At 39.9% G+C, this 20668-nt stretch overlaps 1 protein-coding gene across 1 annotated transcript in view; it reads left to right on the forward strand.

Annotated features, from left to right (window-relative positions):
• Positions 1-20668, forward strand: part of CCDC141 (coiled-coil domain containing 141) — a 158964-nt gene that overhangs the window by 82952 nt on the left and 55344 nt on the right. The window contains exons 8-9 of the mRNA XM_081142678.1: positions 707-901; positions 11490-11662. Coding sequence (XP_080998804.1) covers positions 707-901; positions 11490-11662 — 368 coding nt within the window. The remainder of the gene's footprint in view (positions 1-706; positions 902-11489; positions 11663-20668) is intronic.

Here is a 20668-nt window from a genome sequence, read left to right on the forward strand (position 1 = left end):
CAACTCATATTTTCTTTCTTCTCTCCCTACTGTTTTCCATTCTCATTCAACAGAAAGTAAAACGCTGCCTCTTTTCTTTTTCTGAAATGTTTATATATCATTAAGAGTGAAGCATCGAGAGGTGAAACAGGCCAGAAAGGAGGGAATACAGCACAATTATAACGATTAATTTTGTGCAGAATAACAGCTGTTAACTTCAATTCTAAGTGTAGGCAGATGCAGAAACAACAGCCATAAAAAATGTGATTTCTGTTCCTTTTTTGTACACGTTTTCCCACATTGGCAGTGAGACTGAACTGTGGGAGAGGGGCTTTTTTATACTTAAATGAATAAAAATAAGTCAAAATGAGTTAGAAATTGAGAAATGCTGCTGACTCCATTTCGGCATGTTTTCAGGTTGTATTAATGGGAATGGACGTGACCTGTGTTAAGGGCAGCCAGACACTCCATCATCCCAACTAGCCTACCCCCTTCTCCTATCATCTCCCCTCCCTTTTTAGGCTCTTTTCTGTGTTCTCTCTCTCTCTCTTTTTAATCTACATGTTTGTGCATACCTGGAATGTAGCATTTACTCCTTCGTGACTTGAAAGTATAATGACAGATTTATGATGTGTCCAACACATCTAAATGTTCTCTGACTCTTGCCGGAGACCATCCGGTAGGAGGGGAGGGAGCGTGCCCTGAACTGAAGGCCTATCCCTTGTAGGAATGGAATGCCGCTGTGGAGAAGCTGAAGAGCGAAGCGCTGGGGATTCTGCTGTCCAAGGACCACGTGGAGAGAGAACACCTGCAGCTCTCCAACCAGAAACTGAATCGGCTCCAAGAAGAATTTGGTCAGCTCGTCGCGGAAAGGAAAACCTGGTTAAAAAAGGCAAATGACTTTTTTAACAGCGCCAACAAGGTCAGTGTGAGATCAAGTTGATAATTTTAGGTAAACGGGGCAGGCCAGTAAGAGACCCGTTACGTCAACAGGCTGGAGCACATCACAGAAACTGAGGTTTCATGAAGAGTTTCAAGAGTGATGGCCGCAGAGAAGAGCTTTTAAGTTATATTCCTATCATGGCCATTATTTACTTCTCAAAACTAAGAGACTCAGTGCTTTGACGTGTAAAAAGGGTCATTTTTAAAAAATCCCCCATGAGGACTTTATCTTAGAGCTGTCTGTCATTGGTCTGCTGTGGGGGATAATTGTGCCCACTACTGTGGTGTTTCTCATAGAGGAAGGGAATTATTGTAACATGTACCAGGGTTAAAACAACAACAACAACAACAAAAAACCCACCTTGAAACTTTTATCCAAAGGACTTTCTCTCTCTCTCTTTTAATCATCTTTTATTTACCAGGTAAAAATATATATGACTGTTGCAAGCCTTCTGCATGCAAATCATAAGGCTGGAAACAGAAGCTTGACCTGCCTTCCCTGCCTAGGTCTTGCCTCTTGAAGTCACCCAAAGAGAAACCTTACTCTGGGCAGTCTCCAGGTCTTCCTGAGTTGGAGAAGTTCTCTGCTCCTCCTGGCTGATTTATTTAATGTTGATTCTAGTTGGAGACTCCTGCTTTGTAGTGATGTCTCCTTGCTCACACCCCTAGAGTAGGGCTCAGTATCTGAGGCGGGGGACCTTATTTGGAAATTTTTTTCTGCCAGTCCCAAACACATATGTCCTTTCAAACTGCCTTATTGGAATTTTTTAATACCTTAAGTTTCCCTGAATTTTTAAAAACTGAATAATGTGGCAGGAAATGAAAGGGGAGCCCCTAGAAGCTCGGTGCAGTGTGATTGGAAGTCAGGACATCAGTGCTCTGAATACAATATCCTGGTGCTTATCAACATAGTTACTTAACTTTGAACTGCTTTCCGAAGAGGAAACATTCTGAAAAGAATGAATAGTGAAATTCCAGAGTGGAGGTGCGAGGGTTACAGTATAAAAACGTTAAAGAGATATTTATTGCTAAATTATTTGTTGCTTGGGATTTGTTGTTGTAAGAAACAGACACAGCACATCCCTGGAGCCACTGAGCTAAGCAGACGGTAGGTGCTAAGTTTCTCTCCAGCAGTCCTGCTTCTCAAGAAGAGACTTCTTAACTTGCGTTACCCCCTCGTTCTACAAAATGAGCGTGTAGGATGGCAGATGGTTCTGCCAATCAATGAATGTTATTTCTAAGGAAAACGGTTAAAGAACCTGTTGCTACTGTAATGCTTTGCCTCTAGTTCAGGCCTATAGTGTATAATCTTGCAAAATGCAGAGTTCTCTCTCTCCCTCTCTGTCTCTCTCTCTCATTCTCACTCTGGCTCTTGCTTTCTCTACTCTTATTATTTGGTACCTTGCCAGAGAGATTTCCCCCCCCCTAATATTTTCCTGGGCTTGAGGGAGAAAGAATATTTTTTGCAATAGTAATTTTTAAAAATGAAGAGCAAAGTGGTTACTTTCTCAAACTCATATAGTAATTTAGGTCAGATCCTGAAAACTCATATTTCTTAACCCTAAAGACTTGATTTTTAGATTCCCTGTTTCATCGTTTGAATGCCATGGCATTCAAATGACAGGTTCAGTTGGGAGTTATCCACATGGTAGCATGCTTTATAATCAAGTGCAAGTGATAAGGTGTGGAATTCTTTCTCCCTTTTCTAAGCATCAGGGAAATAATTTCCAGCTCCAAATCTGAAGATTCAGTGTGAAAGATGATGGATACTTTTACCTCATTAAAAATAGAAGCTGGAGTGTGGAAAGGGGATATTTAATTATGACTCTTGAAATTAATTATTTACTGTATTATTAAGAAGCAATAAATTAGGAAGTAATGTAGTGGGCAAATCCATTTAAATTAAAAAAGGAAACACTTCTCAAAACTTGTAAGTGGTATTCTTATTTTTTATTTATATTGTGGAATCTCCAAATTTTACAAAATTCTCACTACTTTATCTAATTTTTGATATAACATTCACATTTAAAAATCCAGAAGCCAATATATTTCCAATTTGTGAAGTTCAATAAAATCTAATCATCACTAATTGTCCACATTGACAACAGTGCCCACTCACTACCTTTGACTACTTCTTAATCCTGCTAGGGGTTGATGGTTACCCAAGGCTCAAAATCAAGTGCGTTTCTTACCCAGCATCTATGGCCTTTGGCTTGAGGTGTACCTGGAGTGAGCAGTAGGTGGCAATGTTAGCAAACAGGGCCTTGAGAGTATTGCAAGTCAGGATTTTCATAAGCCAGCCACTGGACTCAGGTGGAGATCGGGCCATGGAACTCAAGAACCTGAGATACTTTCTTACCCTCTTAGTTATCTGTTGTGTTTGATGACCCTATTTGCTAAATCACTTGGCAATGAATAAAAGTAGGAGTTGTCAACATTGGAGGATAGTTGATTGGAGAAGTTTCTCTAATTACTAGATGTTGCTAAGAGTTATGAGGACATGGTATGAAATAGGAACATAGCGCCTATGATAGTAACTCATCTTGATCCCCCCATATGTTCATCTTTCATGATTATATATTATTTATTATATTTCTAGCATGTTCACAAGAAGGAAGCTCTGGTTAATATGTGTTGATTACTCAAAATGTATTGATGATCATTTAGGGAATGTGGTTTGAATCAAACAGAGATAAACATACATAATGGGTTTCAAGAATAGAACAGTGTGAGTCTGTATTTATATGACAGTAAAACATGACTGATTAGTCATAAAGTTTTATATCCCATGCTTTCCATTCCCAGGCATGTGATTTCATTGGGGAAATCAAGCAGAGGAGAGAGGCCAAATCTGCATGGTCTGGTTCTTGGGTGGTCAGCCTGACAACAAAAGTGTGGAGAGAAAGTTCTGGCAGGCAGGGGAACACACCAAAAGCAGTTTGAAATGTAATGACTGTCCTAGATTCTACTGCTTCTGCAATCACCACTGAAAAGTTAATGTCTTTTTAAAAAGATGATGTACTTTTTAAAGATATTTACAGTGATGCAAAACAGTAATGCTTACAGCAACGTTGTTCTTATAGATGAAAACAAAATAATTAAGCATGGAGCATGGTACGTTTTTTTTCATTTATGTATACACTATTCTGCCTTTTTCAAAAAAGATACATTTTAGTCCAGATGTGAGAAACTCTTAATTAAAGTGGTCCAGTTGTTGTATGGATTGAAAGAAGAAACCTGTCCAAAAAGAGGACCTAAAAAATATTATCCAGAAGGAATTTGGTGATACAAACGAATTCAAGAAATTAAGCTAATTGTCACTAGACATCAAGGAAGACACAATTACTTTCAGTTTCATAGTTCTTAAGCAGCCCGTCTCAGATGTCTCATTTCCAGAACAATTTCGCTATCTTTTAGGGAAAAAAAATTAAAGCAACTTGCTTTCACTCCCTCCCTTCTTTCTCATTTGCATTCAGCTCATTCAGCTAATATGTTGTGTATCTGCTGTTGTCATTGCGTCATCTGGGTGCTTGAGCTAAAGTAACAAAAAGACAATCTTTGCCTTCAGTACCCTCTGGGCCTAGTGTAGAGGAGAGGCAAGGAGACAGTGTGCTGTGCACTGCAGGAAAGGCCGAGATGCAGTAAGCCCAGAGTACTAGGAAACACAGAGGTGAGAGCCTTAACCTGGCCCAGGGAAAAAGTGTCAAGGAGGTGGGTGACCCCTGAGTGAGAACTGGAAGGCTGGGCAAGAAGGGATTGAGGGAAGGCTGGATGGTACAGAGTCGTGTCATGTTTGGGGAACTTCAGGTAACTCAATTTGCCACGAATATAGGGTATAGGCCCAGAGCGGTGGGAGACCAAACAGGAAGGGTCTTGAAAAGCATGCAAAGAAGTTTCTTTCATATGCTGAACATGTCCTTAAATAGGCAGAGATAGTAAGAATTTGAAAAAAAGTCGGGATGAGGCAAACCTCCTCATGTAGAAGCAGATGATGTCTTAATTTACTCTCCCTCCTATACTCCCTCTGAGAGAATGGTTGAGAAACCTTTGCTTTTAGAGCTCAGGGACAAGTTTTTTAAACCACAGAAAATATTCAATAAATATGGCTCAACGATTGGCATAAAATTATTAAAATATGTATAATAGAAACAATTATAGAAATCAAGGAATACTTTAACATCTTACATTTCTCATGAGAGCCCACAAAGTTCATATTTAATAGTCTTATAATCAAGACAGTTTTATTATCACTCACTCATGAGCATCTTTCACAGTAAAGCTATCAATTCACTTCTAAGTCCTGAGTGCATTAATTGGTTTGTCTTCCGTGCACAATTTTCTCCCTTGTATTAAAAACACATAGTATTAGGTATCTTAGGTAGATTTATTTTCCTTGCCTAAACTAGAATTCCTCAAGGGTAAGGAACTTGCCCATTTCACTTTGTTTTCACCAGAGCACCTAGGACAGTGCCTTATAGGTAGTAGATGCTCAATAATTATTTGAATGATTAAAAACAATGAACTATTAGCAACTGTGGAGTGTCAAGGCCAAGTACACTACATTGATTATAAGAGAGTATATCTATCCAAAATAATCAGGATGAGATCATTTTGAAAAAGGAGAGCTTAATTAATACACAAGGAACTCAGATTTTAAGCTCAAGCTCTGTGTCATATCTGGGAGGGAGAGTAGTGCTGTGTAAAGAGACTTGTCACCACACAAATCACTTCCTCGAGAAATCTCCATGCAGCATTAATTGCTTATTTATTATTCCCTCAGTATTTCTCTATGCTCTTTACAAAGAGATTATGTCCTAATCATTTTTGTATGCCACCTAGTGTTCAAAGTTTTGTTGAATGCATGATTCTGTGACAAATCAGTTTACATTTTGAGCTTGAGTTTTCTCTTTGCTAAAATAGGACTAACTATCCATATCTATGTCGGGGACTATCATTCAGTAATAAAAGATCTTATAATGGTGATACATTTACAGAATCTTTTCCGGGTAGAGTTGGAGTATAAATAAATGGAATTGTGGAGTAGTAAGTGAAAACTTAGAAGTGTTTGCTAGTGTGACACTTCTCTGAAATAATGTAGTGGATTTTGGAGCCAGGCTGCCTGGGTATGAATCTGGTCTCAGACATTGATTAGCTCTATGGCCTTGGGCAGTTACTTAACTTCCCTGTGCATCTGGCTTTTTCATCTGTAAAATAGAAATAATAATTATATGTACCTCACAGAGTCATTGTGCCGTCTAAATGCATTAATACAGGACTAGTGCATGAATAGCTAAGCACTCACTCAGTTCTAGCTATTATTGTGTCATTATGTTTGCATTTTATACTGCACTAGCTACTCTAACATGACTTCAATGATTTTGTTCATTTTCATATCTCCAGCGCATAGCAGAGTATATGCCCCATAGAATTCAATAAATATTTGTTGAATAAATGAAAAAAATAAATGCTTTGCACATTGTAAATAGGCATTTTCCCATGTTAATAGTCCCAAGATCATCCTAAAGCCATTTAGGTCAATTTAGATAAAAGAATTCAGAAATTATAAATAACGATTGGCCGTCTTAAGTCCTATTTAGGGGGTTATCTATCCACTTCTAAGATGGGTTTATCTCAGAGAAAGTAAGAGGAGGTCAATACATAAGCTTCCTACACTCCTTATTGATAAAATGCTTTGGGTACATGCTACTTTCAATCCCAGACACCCTCTTCCAATGTTTTTTCAGATTGTGAGGCCAAAAGCTGCTTTAGGTGGTCATTATTTTGAACACCTCTGAGTCACACTCCTAATACACCTTGTTACACTGAGAACACAGAAATGATTCTTGGGCCTGGCAGCAAGAACCTTGAAGAGACAGGAAGAAGCCAGAGCACCAGTAAGGGGCAGAAAAAATGGGGAGCTGAAAATCATGTCCCCCTTTTGCCCTTGACCTTCATGGCGTTTAAAAGCCTGCATAGGTTTGGGCAGGACCTGAATTAAGAATCCACTTGCCATATTGGGAGCCATCAGAAGTTACCCCAGGTGGTCTTGAGGAAAACCACTGAACCTTTTTGTCTTTATAAAAACTGAACCCGGAGGAAATCTGAATCTCCGCAGATAGTGGAATCCAGTGCTCTAATGAAAAGCTTTGTTGAGTTTGTATCCTTGATAATTATAAAGGTTCCAACCACACTCATTCTCTAGCCTTTGGACTCCTGGAAAGAAGTTTTCAAGGTTCTGGAGTATTTTGGGGTTTTTGCGTGTGTTTTTATATTGATTCTCTTCAAATAGTCAAGAAGCAAATTATAGTACTTATTAAACATCTTTGTGGAACAACAGCATGGTATAAGAGTTACGCTGAATAACTTACGTTTCTTGCCTAAGTTATTAATCTCATAGATATTTTAAAAAGCACATGAATGTGTCATGTCCCGATACTATCTCTGTTTTATTTGGTGCAGCCTGCGTTCATCTTATTCTTAACAAGGGAAAAAGGAAAAATCTTTATTAGCATCTTAACGAACAGAAACCAAGCACCTCCTTAGTCTTTTTCAAACCAGGGCCTGAAGGAGCTTGCTTGTCGCCTCCCTATCTGCCTAAGAACTGCGTGGTACCATATAAAATAGTCGAGAAGAGCTAGACCCCAGAGGGAGAAAATATTATACTTGTGCTTATATATACATATTTCTAAACCAGTCATTAAACCTTTATTTGACCAGCACATACCAGGTTTGAAGGGGGGGCTGTGAAGAGAAAAACTAAAGGTGAAACATTAATTGCAAAGGAGTTTCCGTCGGGGTCACAGTGTTCTTGCCAGAAATAAGCCGCTCTGTACCGCATGTGCAACAAAGAGATTCTTTGCAGGCTGGGCCCAGAATATCAGGTTCCTTATGGATATGGTAAACAGAAAAGCACTCGGTTCTATTTTGGGGGGCAGATTAAGCAGGAGCATGATACTTAGGTCATTTCTGGAATTGGCACATGGATTCCTCATCAAATTTGACATGGGAATAAGAGAAGTGAGCTCTGCATATGACAATCACGGAAAGTATAACTTTCTTAAAAGAGGCCTCCTCTTAAATTTGAGAACTTTACTTCTGTGTTTATATATTATTCCCATTAGGGTTAGGTTAGGATTAAAGATAAGGAATCAGCTCTTTTACAACATCCAGCCTGTTTTACCTATAGTAGGTATTTTGCAAATATATTTGTTGAGCTAAAGAAGTAATGAAGTCACTCACCTTTCTACTGCCATCTTTCCATTAAGTGTGATACATAGAGCAATTCATAAGTAAAAGCTTTCCTAACACTTTGGTCTTTATGAGGGGGAAAAAAAAAACCCTGAAAGAAAATTTGACTATTTTATTTCTAAGTGATGGGCTGTTTGGCATTTGATATAGTACCTTCTCCTTCCAGTGAATGTCTAGCCCTTCAAATTATTTCCATGCTATTAGGAAACAATCCTTTCATGATAGCTTTGAAGAATGGCGTGAAGTCACATCACGCATGCATTTAATGTACGTGTGGCTTTAGAATCTAACTCCTGAGAAGGTGAGGCCAATGCCCAACCGAGCGGCTTGAGAGTAGCAGCTGCGCCGTGGGCCACAGAGGAAAGCCCCATGAGGATGAGTGACAGGCAGCGGGTGGCCACGCTCTTCTCGGTGATTTTTCAAACATGTGGGCCTCATTCAAGATTTAGAGTAATAGCCAGCAGATATGTTCTAAGCTCTTACTGCATGTGCACCGTCATGCCCTAGTTAATTTCAGAGTTTTTTCTTCTTTAATTCTCAAAAGCAACAAACGTGATATATATTAAGGGTCTAATGGCTTAATATTAAAACAGAGTGGAGTTAAACTTGCAGGCAAGAAAAAGCACGTTGGAATTCTCTGTCCTGTTTTGTTCACACTAGGAACTTGAGAATGATCTTGAAGACAAAAGTGGATGCCCTGAGGTCTGCATAGAGACTTTCCCCTTGTTTCTTCCATTTGTCTGGTCCACGGCTCTCCCTCCCGAATGTGAATGTGCATTACTGTAAGCACTAGTTCACATAAACTAAACTTTAAGTGTGATTTAAGGGAGTTCATGATCATTTTGAATCCAACAGATTTTTGCTTTAGGCACTAACTTTAAACCTAACCCTTGATTAACAAGAGCCTCCACTTTATTCAAGCTAAGCAATAAAAATTTAAAATATAAAACAAAATTCCAGAAACGGTGGTTATTGCCAAGTGGTGTTTCCATGTGTTATGGAGCAATCAAGAGAGTAATTCATATCTTTTCTAATATCAGCATCTTGGCTCTGTTGTCAACTGCAGGGGGATACATGGATCAGATGAGGGAGAGTTGTTCAGGTTCAAAGTTTCCTTAAAGCTATCTTTCTTTTAGAGCCCTACATAGCACAGGGAAATCACTCAACCTTTCTCTGCATCTTTTCTCACCTGTAAGAAGGAAAGGTAGACACTTATTTATAAGAAGGAAGTTTTAAAGTCCCACCTTTTCCACCTAAGGTTAACAGGCCTCCCATAGTAACTCTTTGCCACGTGGTACCATAGCCCCTGGTTTAAGAGCAGGGCCTCAGGGCCAGACAAATTGAGTGCAAATACCAATCTGCCGCTGAGTAGAAGGATCACTTAGTCTGATTTATTTAACCACTCTGGACTGAGTTTCTCCAGTCGTATAATGGGGAGAATTTCCCACTCCCTCCCAGGGCTGTTAAGGACAATGTGCTTGTAACTCAGCAGATGTTAAAAAAATGTTTGTTAAGTGATGAAAAATAATCATGAAACAAGTAGTATAGAAGGAGCACATAGTTCAATTAACTGTAATTATTATTATTACTTCCTATCAGCTACTAAGTAAATGGGAATGATTTTGTTTTAACCGTTCTAAGTAAACAGAAAGAACAGATTAAGGAGACAGGAAGACATTGGTGGGAGAGCAGACTATCAACATATATGTAATACAGTAGTATTTGAGAGATTTCATTTGTAAATTCAAATTATTTCCAGTTCTAATTCTGCCATTAAAATTCACTCCCTAAGGTGGCGGCCAGGGAGGGACCTGGGTGTTCTTACACAGTCCACAGCTGTATCTCCTACATTTGGCTTAAACTGTGTCCCTCAACATCAGCTCAGCCTGCTCCTCTGGTCTCTCTGAGGTCTCAGTGGAGCTAGACTCACAAGACCATCTGCTCTCATTGCTCATGAGTCTTCTACCGGGTCTTCCCACTCCACTTGGTAGGCCTTGGCCAAGCTCACTGGCTTCCAACTCTGCAATCCAGGAAGGGTGGACTTCAAGACCCGAGCTGACAGTGGCACTGTCAAGGCTACTGGGACAAGACTGTTCTCCAGACTGGTGTGGAGCATCCTGTACAGTGGCTTCTTCCAATAGTGCCAAAGGGCAGCATGGCAAGAGCTCCCTTGCTGTTCAGCTTTTCTTCAACTTACCTAACCCATCTCCTGCTCTCCACGCTCAAGTTCAGAGGTGGGCTGTCAGGAGACCCATGCAGACCATTGCACTCTGCTCTCTTTTTCCTTTTTCCTCGCATTACCACAGTCCTTTACTGCCTTTTTATTGTATACGCCTCCATCTTTATGCCAACTAAGCCATGATGATCGAAAGGATCACTCTGTTACTTCTGTAAGCTTAATCCCTCAACCTTGGTTGTTGATCTGCTAATAAAGAGAATCAAAGAATCCAAAAATCTTCTCTCAAGACAACTTCTTGTTTTGTAAAAATGTTTTTTCTGCATAATCTATTTGTATGTTGGAAGCTAAATATTACCTTGGTCTTAATCTTTGTACGGCTTCAGATCTAAATTCTTATCTTCTCTGTAGAGAGATGAAAGTCAATGGATAGAGTAGGTAGAAGGTCTTCTACTTGGAAAGGCAAGGGCAAAGGCACATTAGTAATTTTTTGACTGTTTCCCTGCAGTATTCCAGTTTTAAAATGCAATTTATTGGGAAATTTCCTTTTAAGAATATTATAGTCCTAGCCAGTTTGGCTCAGTGGTTAGAGCATTGGTCCTTTGACTGAAGGGTCCCTGGTTCGACTCCAGTCAAGGGCACATACCTTGGTTGTGGGCTCTCTCTCTCTCTCTCCCCCCCTCATTCTCTCTGAAAAGCAATGGAAAAAATATCCTCAGGTGAGGATTAAAAAAATTAATTGAAAAAAAGGATATTACAGAAATATTCAGGTTATGGAAGTCTGCATAATCTTTTAAAAATACCTCCTCCATTATTTGTATATAGTTCAGAATGTGCAAAAAGTAAACCTGGCCCTCCAAATTCTATACAATCATAACCATGTTGTACAGATACGCTCTCAGTGTAAACTATTTTGGTAATTTTAAGGTGCTGACACTTATCTATGCTGAACTAAGCTGTGATCAGTTTCTCTAAAAGGAGTCTTAAAACTCTATAGCTCTTTCCCAAGACTAAATGTGTTGTTTTTGGTTTTGATTAAACTAATAAATGAAACAGGCTGGCTTAATCGCTAGTATTTCATGTACACATCAATGTAGATTTTAAACTAGAAAAGCAGAAAATGAAAGTATGCTTTCTTTGGCAGGCGTTTGATGTACTTGGAAGAGTTGAAGCTTACCTTAAGCTCCTTAAGTCAGAGGGCTTAAGTCTGCCTGTCTTGGCAGCGAGGCATGAGGAATTACACGGGGAAATTAAAGGCTGCACAGCTGATGCTTTGCAAAAGGGACAAGCCTTAATCAGCCAAGTAGACTCCTGCAGGTGAGTCAAGTCTATCTCTTCCTCAGTGTAACAAGCTTTTTCACAGTTTCCAAAACTTGTTAAAAAAATAAGTTGCATGTTTTTTTTTTTCTGCTTCTGCTGCTTTGCTACATTATGACATGGCTTAGAAGGATCTATTGAATTTTGGTCAACAGTGATTCTGAACACAGCATTGCACAGCCAGAAGTGAGGCCATATTCTGAGCCTGAAGACCTAAAGAGGCTAAAGCTCTCAATGAGTTTCTAAGGAGAGGAGAGGGAAAGGACAAAAGAAGAAACAGCTTTAGTTCTTAATGCTTTTCACATCCTCTATGGGGTTTCTTCCCTTTTTGTTCATGAGCCTGGAATCTACCCTGTTTCTTTTTTTCCTTTCTGGAAAAAAAGGACCAAAATTTTCTTTCATCAATGACTTTGGTGGCTCACCAAAGCAAAACCCCCCAAATAAAAGGTGATATTGTTAATACTAATAATGGCTCACATTTATCGAGAGCCCACCATGTGCCAGGCACTGTGCCAAGAGCCTTAGGAACAGTATCTCATCCTCATAGCAATTCTACAAGGCACATACTATTCACGTATCACTTTTACAAGTAATCGAGACACAGAGAGGTTAAGTAACTTGTAAAAGGTCACACAGCCAGTTAGTGGCAGATCCAGAATTTGAATCCAAGTTAATGGGCCCTAGACCCCATGATATTCCCCAGTGTGCTAGGCAAGGCAGGTTGTTTTTATGAGCACATTTGGTGAGTGTATCAATGTGCGTGAGTCTCGAGTTGAGTGGGAATTGAGGAGAAAGAAAGAACTTGAGAAACAAAGAGAACGAAGTGGGAAAGTATGAGAAAGAACAAATTAGAAGACAAAAGAGATGGTTGAGCAGATGATGGTATAGATATTGACTAGGAAGAAATAAAGGCAGGGCTTTCATTTGACAGAGACAAAAAGATTTGTTCTAGTTGGTTAAGTCCAATTTTTTAATCTTCCATAGTCACAATCTCCATGGAACTCAAAAACATTCAATTTTAGGAACAATGAGATAGGTGGAATGTGGTAAAATGATTCTATTTCTGTTTTTGTTCTGCTCTCTGTCAGATGTGTTTAAACGTGTTGATTTGGTAAGTTTGAGTTCAGGGAATTTTCCTCCCAGGAGACAGTGTGAATCTGGACAGAGATATTTAACCAGGGTTTGTGATTACCACAATAGTAACTATAAACAGTAAAGTTTTTTTACTTTAGGTCCATGCCATATGCATCAAGTAAAGTATATACTCACTTCCAGGAGCCTCAGTGTGCCCATGTCTGGCCCCAAAATGTGATTCAAGAGCTCCTTTCTTCCCCTTCCCTGATGACGATGAACTTTTCCAGAATGTATAAATAAGAAGATACCCTATGGGGTGGCACAGACACTTGTTTTGCCTGGACTTGGGGTACATGTTGGACACTGATTTGAGTCATGAGTCATATGTGACTGGATTAAGTAGTGAGGTCTCCAGTTATAACTGGGGAATCGCCCCATGTCAGTTTAGCAGGTGGGTCTCTAAGCAGACAGATATTATTTCTCTGTTCAGGCTACTCTTTGCTTATAGTAGCCCTGGCCTTGGGTAGTCTCCTTTCACACACAGGTAGATCTGGAGGTAGCCAAAGCCCCTCCCCAGATCTCTGGAGACCTGTCTCTAATATGATGTCCCAGATATTCTAGGTGCCTTGGCCTCCCTGAAGTCTGATCTCTGTCCCCTCACCTCAGAAAGACCTCTGGGCTCTGTTTGGGTTCTACCAGCTTTAATCTAGAAATTACCTTCCAGGCAATAAACTGATGCATTTGTGAGCTCACCTCATTAGTTTCCATTCTCTCAGGGATCACTGTCCTGTGCTATCTGCTGTCCAATATCTGAGAACCACTGTTTACATATTTTGTTTCTTTTCTAGTCGTTTAAGGTGTGAGGGCAAATCCAGTCCCTACTTCTTGGCCAGAAACCGAAATTCCCTATTCAGTTTGATGCTTAACACCTGAAGTTGGAAAGCTGGTCATAATTTATTACTGCTAAACTTGATCCTGTTTGCTCTAATCAGTAATGCTTTATTTTCAATACTTAAACATAAGAGAAGTGATTTAATTTTATGTTACATTCTCTCATCAGGGTGTTAGTGACTGTTTTTGGCCATGTTTATTTACTTAGCTAGTCTCATTCTTTTTCCCTTCTTTGATCTTTCTAGTATATATATATAATTTTTTTTTCAAAGAGTGTCTATAGATACTTCAGGCTGCAGATTGAACCTTAATAGAAAAAGCAATAGTAGGGACCATTTCAAGAAACTTTAATTAATGGTTAGGTAACTGGATTTTAAAAAATAATTCATAGTATGGATTCTGTCAATGTCTTGGATATATGAGCTTCTGTAGTAGTTCCAAGGTGTTTGGTTGTCCTGAGATTTCACAATATTTTACAAACGAATACTATTTCCATTTTTGCAGGAGGAACTGAAAGGTAAAGTAAAATTGATACTTGGCAAGGACAGTTTTGATTCAGAAGGTAGATGCGGAATAGAAAGCCATTAAAAGCTAAATTGAAATGCATTAGAATCTCAGCTGCAAACTAGAGCCGCATGTAGCTCCTGACCTCCATCCCAGGCATTCCACTGGGGACGTGCTTCCCCTCCTCATCTGATGATTTATCTGTCCAATGACCGGAGCCACCGTCACAGGGAAGAAGCAGAACCTAAGAAGGAGTGTTCAAGTTGCAGTCACTGCTGGAGGGAAGTAGAGCCTAGATCGGTGGCAATGGGAATAAGTGTTAATTTCGACAGCATGAAGCCCATGATATTGAACATCACAGTGGCTTCCTGGGCTTCTGAATGACAGCCACACCACAAGGACACAAATCACCGAGGTTCCTAGTACCAGACATTTGAAAACGGGTGTAGATAAAAAAACTTAAGACAGCATCAAAGGGGTTTATTTCATGCATTTTGAGGGCCAAAGCAATGCCATGACTTTTAAACCTAACTTCTGTGACCCTCAGTTTCCTCATCTGTAAAATGGAGATACACATTTCATAGAGGGTTGGGTGGTGGTGTTTTTTATCCTCACCTGAGGATATGTTTATTGATTTATTGATTTTAGAGAGAGAGGAAGAGAAAGAGAGAGAAAGAGAGAAACACTGATGTGAGAAACATCGATCAGTTGCCTCCCGTACATGCCCCGATGAGGGATGGAACCCACAACCTAGGTATGTGCCCTGATTAGGAATAGAACTTGCAGCCTTTTGGTGCACAGGACAACACTCCAGCCAACTGAGCCACCAGGCCAGGGCATTTTTCTGTTTGTTTGTGTGGGGTTTTTTAAAATCAAATGAGGTAACACCATTCTTGGCACATAGAGAGTGCCCAATAAACTGGTTCATTTATATTTTTTATCTTCTATACAAAGAGCTTTGAAAGCTCATAAATACTAAGTCACATGGTTGTTTCAAATGATTACAATAGAGTCAGCAACACCAAATCATATTCATTTTCACTAACTGGGGAAGGTTATATTTGAAATAGGAAAGATAAACATTTATCTTAAGGTCATAAAAGGCAGAATTTAGTATTGGGGCAGGTAGGAATTTCAGATCTGATTTTTTTTTTTCCTGTTAATAAAAAAAAAAAATGGGACCTCAGAAGTTCACATTGATCTGAGAGTAAGTTTCCCAGTAAACCTGAGACCTTTGTCATTATTCTGTGATTACTACCTTATTAGGAACAGGCCCACACTGTTTCCCTATCCTGGAATCAAACACCTTTGAAGTTGGAGCAGCCTCACAAAAGACATAATAGATATTTAAGTGTTTACATGCCTTTTTTATTTCCTCCCTATAATCCAGTGATAATTCTGAGCCCTTAAATAGCTTATTATCTTTGCAGAGTATATCTGTCACAATCTAAATACACTTTAATTTGAAAGGCATTTTCGCACATTGATTTGCACTTAATTCTGATGTAAGCTATCTATAATAGTATGTGATAATAGCCAAGCTTAGACTGACGGCAAAGTTTAAAGCTCTAGCTCCTGGCCCTCCCTCCTCACCTCTTTCTAGGCCTTCCTTGGCATCGCCTTTGAGCACTGAATCTAAAGATAGACAAGCAGGATTCTGCACGTATTAAGCCACAGAAAGCTGTAGTGATGGGAAATGTGGGTTCAGAGACCTTGTATGAGGGTGACGTTTTCCGTAATTAGACAATAATGAGGGACCTTTTTGTTGATCAGTGTACCTACCAGTTCAGAACTCAAAAACGTGTAAACACCCAGCAAAACCAGGCCACCTTGTCAGATATACCTTGTGAGATATTCATTTGCCTTTTTCTGTTTACTAAAATTAACTGAAGATTTACAAGTAAATTTGCTTCAGTATTGACTCAATTTTTATCCCTGCAGAAAAGACTGTACCATTTTTCATCCCACCTTGTTGTGGTGAATTTAAGCTGTCAACATAAGAAACATCCAAACCTGTAGAGAATTTTTATAAGAGTTTATGTGAGCCAAACGGATGACATATGCTGGGGAGCAAGGTCTCAAATGCTCCCAAGAATAATAGTTGACAGTTTCTTGTATGCATTTGGAATTAAGGAGGGAACATAAAGAAAACTGCATGAGTGTAGGAGAGAGCAAAGCAGGGGTTGAATTACAGATTAGTTAAGATTATGTGCTCTCGCCTGGCCGGCCGTGGCTCAGCGGTTGAGCATCGACCTAGGATCCAGGAGATCGGGGTTCGATTCCCAGTCCGGGCACATGCCCGGGTTGCGGGCTAAGCAGCCGATCAATGACTTTCTCATTATTGATGTTTCTCTCTCTCTCTCTCTCCCCCTCCTTTCCTCTCTCTGAAATCAATAAAAATATGTTTTTTAAAGAAAGATTATGTGCTCTAAGAAAGATTATGTCTTAGAACAAGGGGTCTGAAAGGATGGTTTATAAATTAGAAGGAGGGGTCTGAAAAGAGATATCTCAAAGTTGTGTTAACCTAGATGCACAGAAACAATGGACAGGGCTTGCTTAAAGCAAAGATAAACCTTTTACTAAAGAAGTTATAGGCCTGGGCGTGACTACCCACCATGACCGGACCAGTTAGGAATTTATGATCCACTCACTCTGTGAGGTTACTTTCCATAAAACCCCTTTTCTGTCCACAAAGTGTATAAAAATACCTCATCTTCATTGAATATTTTGCTTTGGTATAACTTTAACTGCTGTCTGTTTTGATCTAACACTTATTATTACTTTCTCAATGTTAGTTCTTCATACTTTCATATTTTTCAGAGAAATAAAAACAGGAGTTAATTGGGATTTTGCATTCTCTTTCCATGATTTTCATTTATGTTGGTTAGCACTATTTCCCTTGGGTGATATTGTGGATGATTATGAACTTAGACACAACATGGTCTATTTATTTATTCCAAAAATATTATTGAGCATCTTTTGTAAACCAGGTACTCCCAAGCATAATGTCATGATAGGCAAAGCGTCTGCTCTGATGCTGCTTATATGCTGGTGGGAAGGAGCAGTCAACCACCAGATGGATCCCTAGGTAAGATGCTCTTATGCAGCAGTGAGTACTACGGAAAAATAGAAAAGTGAACTGGGATAGAGAGTGCCAGGAGGGAAGGGACCGCTTTGACACTGTGGACGGGGAAGGAAGGATTCTTTAGGAGAAAGAACTACCATGAGATAGCCGGGGGGGGGGGGGGGGGGGGGGGGGAAGGAGGTGGAGACGTGGGTGACAGGGGGTAGGGGGTGGGGCGCAAGGTGGGGTTAAAGAGTCAGATGGAAGTGAGACTGTTCAAATGGTCATTGGAAGAATGGCAAACGCTTGTATACTTTCTACACATTAACTAATTTAATCCTCAAAAGCACCCTGTGATATTAGTGCTCCTGTGATTATCGCCCGTTTTGCCGACAAGGACACTAGGGCACTGAGAGGTTCGGTAACCTGCCCTAGCACCCGCCACATGGCAGTAAGAGGGAGAGGGCTGGATGCAGGTCTGCACCCGGTTAGGTTGCTACTTCTCTGTCTGCTTACTCCTTTCATTCAACTTTAATCAATAACAGGAAGCCTGGCCACTTAGTGAACATGGATTCTTTTTTATTCTAGTGCGCTTAAAATGTACTTCATCTGTCTTCTAGTTTCAAGTCAACCTTCCCCAGAAAGGTTTTCTTTCTTTCAATTTAAAAATGTATCGAATGTGCCTATAAGTTCCTAATATGACATACCAGCATCAGGCATCAAGGGCAGTCAAATATACATATAAGCCTGGGGTGGAACCTCCGGAACCTTACTCACAGCCCGTCAGGAAGGATGCATCAAGGGAGTGTGCTCTAGGCACGAGGAAGCCATGGGGACAGTGGGTGCCGGGGCCACAGTTTTCAGAGAAGGGAGACGCATTCCCAAGGCCCTGATCGGGACAGGACAAGTGAAGGAGTGCGAGTTGAGAGGCCGTTGTTGAATTTCATGTCTGGAAGGGACGGAAGTCCCCAGTGTCCAGCTAAGAGGAACAGAGCCAGTATGTACACATCATACTTCTTGAATTCCTTTGTGTTGGTCAGCTCGGTCTCGTGGCTGCACCTTTCCTTCTGTGATGTTCTGCATCATCCCTTAGCTGTTTGACTAGTGATGGTGCCATTTCCTCATCCAGACCATGAAACCACTTTGCAGGGCTGTGGGAGACCTCTCTTATGTTCCTCATCTTAGTACTTATATATTAGGTGACTCGATTTGAAATGTCAAGGGACTTGGTATGGCATCAAAGGAAAGCCTCTATCACAGTAAAAATATTTTTAAAGATCTTAAGTGGAAAACAAGCAAAAACATTCCCCATCTTCTAACAAAAAACCCCCAAAGAAATAAAAACAGAAATTTCTTTTGCCTAATAGAGTCATTTATAGTTGCATTTTATAGGAATTCCGCTGAGCATTTGAGAACTTAAAATAGCTATTTTAAAAAAAAGTTCTATGATGCATTTAGATGGTAAATGTCAGATACTGAAATTTAGGAAATTACAATGTTGAGTTCTTACGACAGTGTTAACTCAGCTACTTTCCAAATATTTTCATGTCTATATTAAGTTGTTCTTTTCAGAGGTTGAGTAAATGTCATAACTGCAATCTGGGCCTGTTAACATGGCCCAGGCTTTCATAATTCTGAAACTCTCCGTCTGAAGGGCACCCAAGGCTCGCACTTTCTATTGGGCGGGGTGGGAACCGGGTGGTAGGGGGCAAGGGGGAGAAAAGGGGGGGGGGAAACATCTGTAATACTCTCAACAATAAAGATAAAAAAATCTAGAGTAACTAGATTAGGTTCTTGTGAAATATCTAGGAGCCCCTCAGTACAATTTGAATTTATTTGTTTATGATGGTGATGATGTGATGTGAAATAGCCAGGACCCCAGAGTAAGAAGGTCTGGAACTATAGTCTGCAGAAGAAGCCTGGCTAGAGGGGCAGGACAGAAATCTCTGCCTTGGGTCACTGAGGGATTTAAGGAGAAAAGAACACAGAAAAGAGAGAGATGAGTGACATATTTATGAACATAATGCCCCATCACCATTCTGTTTCCAATAGTGCTAATCTGAAAACCACCTAAGTATTCCCAGAAAATAGGGAACTGTTTCAATCTTTGAAGGGCAAGCACATCATGAAATATTCTAAGCCTACATCAAAGTAGTGTTTTCTGAAGAATATTTAAAGACACTGAGAATCCTCACAACAGAATGTGAAGCAAGTAAAAGTCAGATCCAAGTTGTATATCTGACCTCACATTGACTTCGGAGGGGACAGAGGGAGTAAAGGGCTGCAAACAGAGAAACTGTTTGGAAGGCACCACATTAAAATCTATTTTTGTATTTTCCCAATTATCTCAAATGAGAATATTTGCCTGTTTAGTTTATGCTGTGCCCTTTTTATCTGAGGACTTATGTCATCAAGCATGGAAAATTTTTAGCACTTATGTCTTTAAATATCAATTTTTCTGCTGTCCTTTCCTCTTCTGTAACTCCTAGCAGGCTGTCGCAGCCTCTCTGTCTTTTGGGTCTCTGAACTCTTTCATACATTTTCCATTCCTTTAGCTCTGCACGCTGTGTTCTCACTGAATCCCTCAGACTGATTTTCTCTTTTGTGAATTTTCCCTTTGGTCACACCCATTAATTTTTTTTTTTTTTTTTTAGTTTTCATAACTATGTTTTTTCATTTTTAGGATTTCTAACTCACTGAATGTTTTTGTTTCAGGGTTTCTTGTTCTGTTATTATGGGTATTGGGTTTTCCTTTCTCTCTTTGATGAGCTCAGATGTGTTTGTGGTAAAGTCATTTTCAGGTTGCTCTACTTATTTTCATTTTTGATAGAGTGCATTTATCTCTTGATTGTTTAGTGTCTTTTCTTAGGATGAATTTTCCTTGTGGGGTTTGAAATTTTAGATTGCACTCGCATCTGGAGAGGGAAGGGTTTGTTTTTTGGCTTTATTTTCATTGTATTGTTCTTTTCTCTTTGTTGTTTTATCCTTAACAGCTTTGCAGTGACTTCCCCCTGAACTCATAGGGTCCCCAGTCCAGACTCAGTCTTCTGGTCTTCGATCAGCATCGCATTAGCTCCGAATGAGTCACAGTGGCCCTGAGATGCATTCTGAAATTCACGTGGGGTCAAGGGTAGTTCCTGATTGCCCCATGTATCTGATTTCTTTGCCCCAATAGCACTTAGCTACAGTCTTTTTCAACCTTTTTTTACAAGGAGGGAGAACCCCATCCCTGTTACTTATTTCAGGTAGAATCCTAGCTATGGTGGCCTTCTGGTAGGTCTCTGTGGCCTCATAGGAATGGAATTCGTGGCCATCTCTGCAGGCATCTGTGCCAGAACCAGGGGATCTGTGGCTTCAGCCCCATTCACTGCTTTCTGTTTCTTCATCAGTATGTGCATATTAAAGGTGTGTGTGTGTGTGTGTGTGTGTGTGTGTGTGTGTGTGTAACATTTGTTTGGTAGGGAGGGATTCTT

The sequence above is a fragment of the Miniopterus schreibersii genome (assembly GCF_964146895.1).
Source record: "Miniopterus schreibersii genome assembly, chromosome: 7".
NCBI lineage: Eukaryota > Metazoa > Chordata > Mammalia > Chiroptera > Miniopteridae > Miniopterus > Miniopterus schreibersii.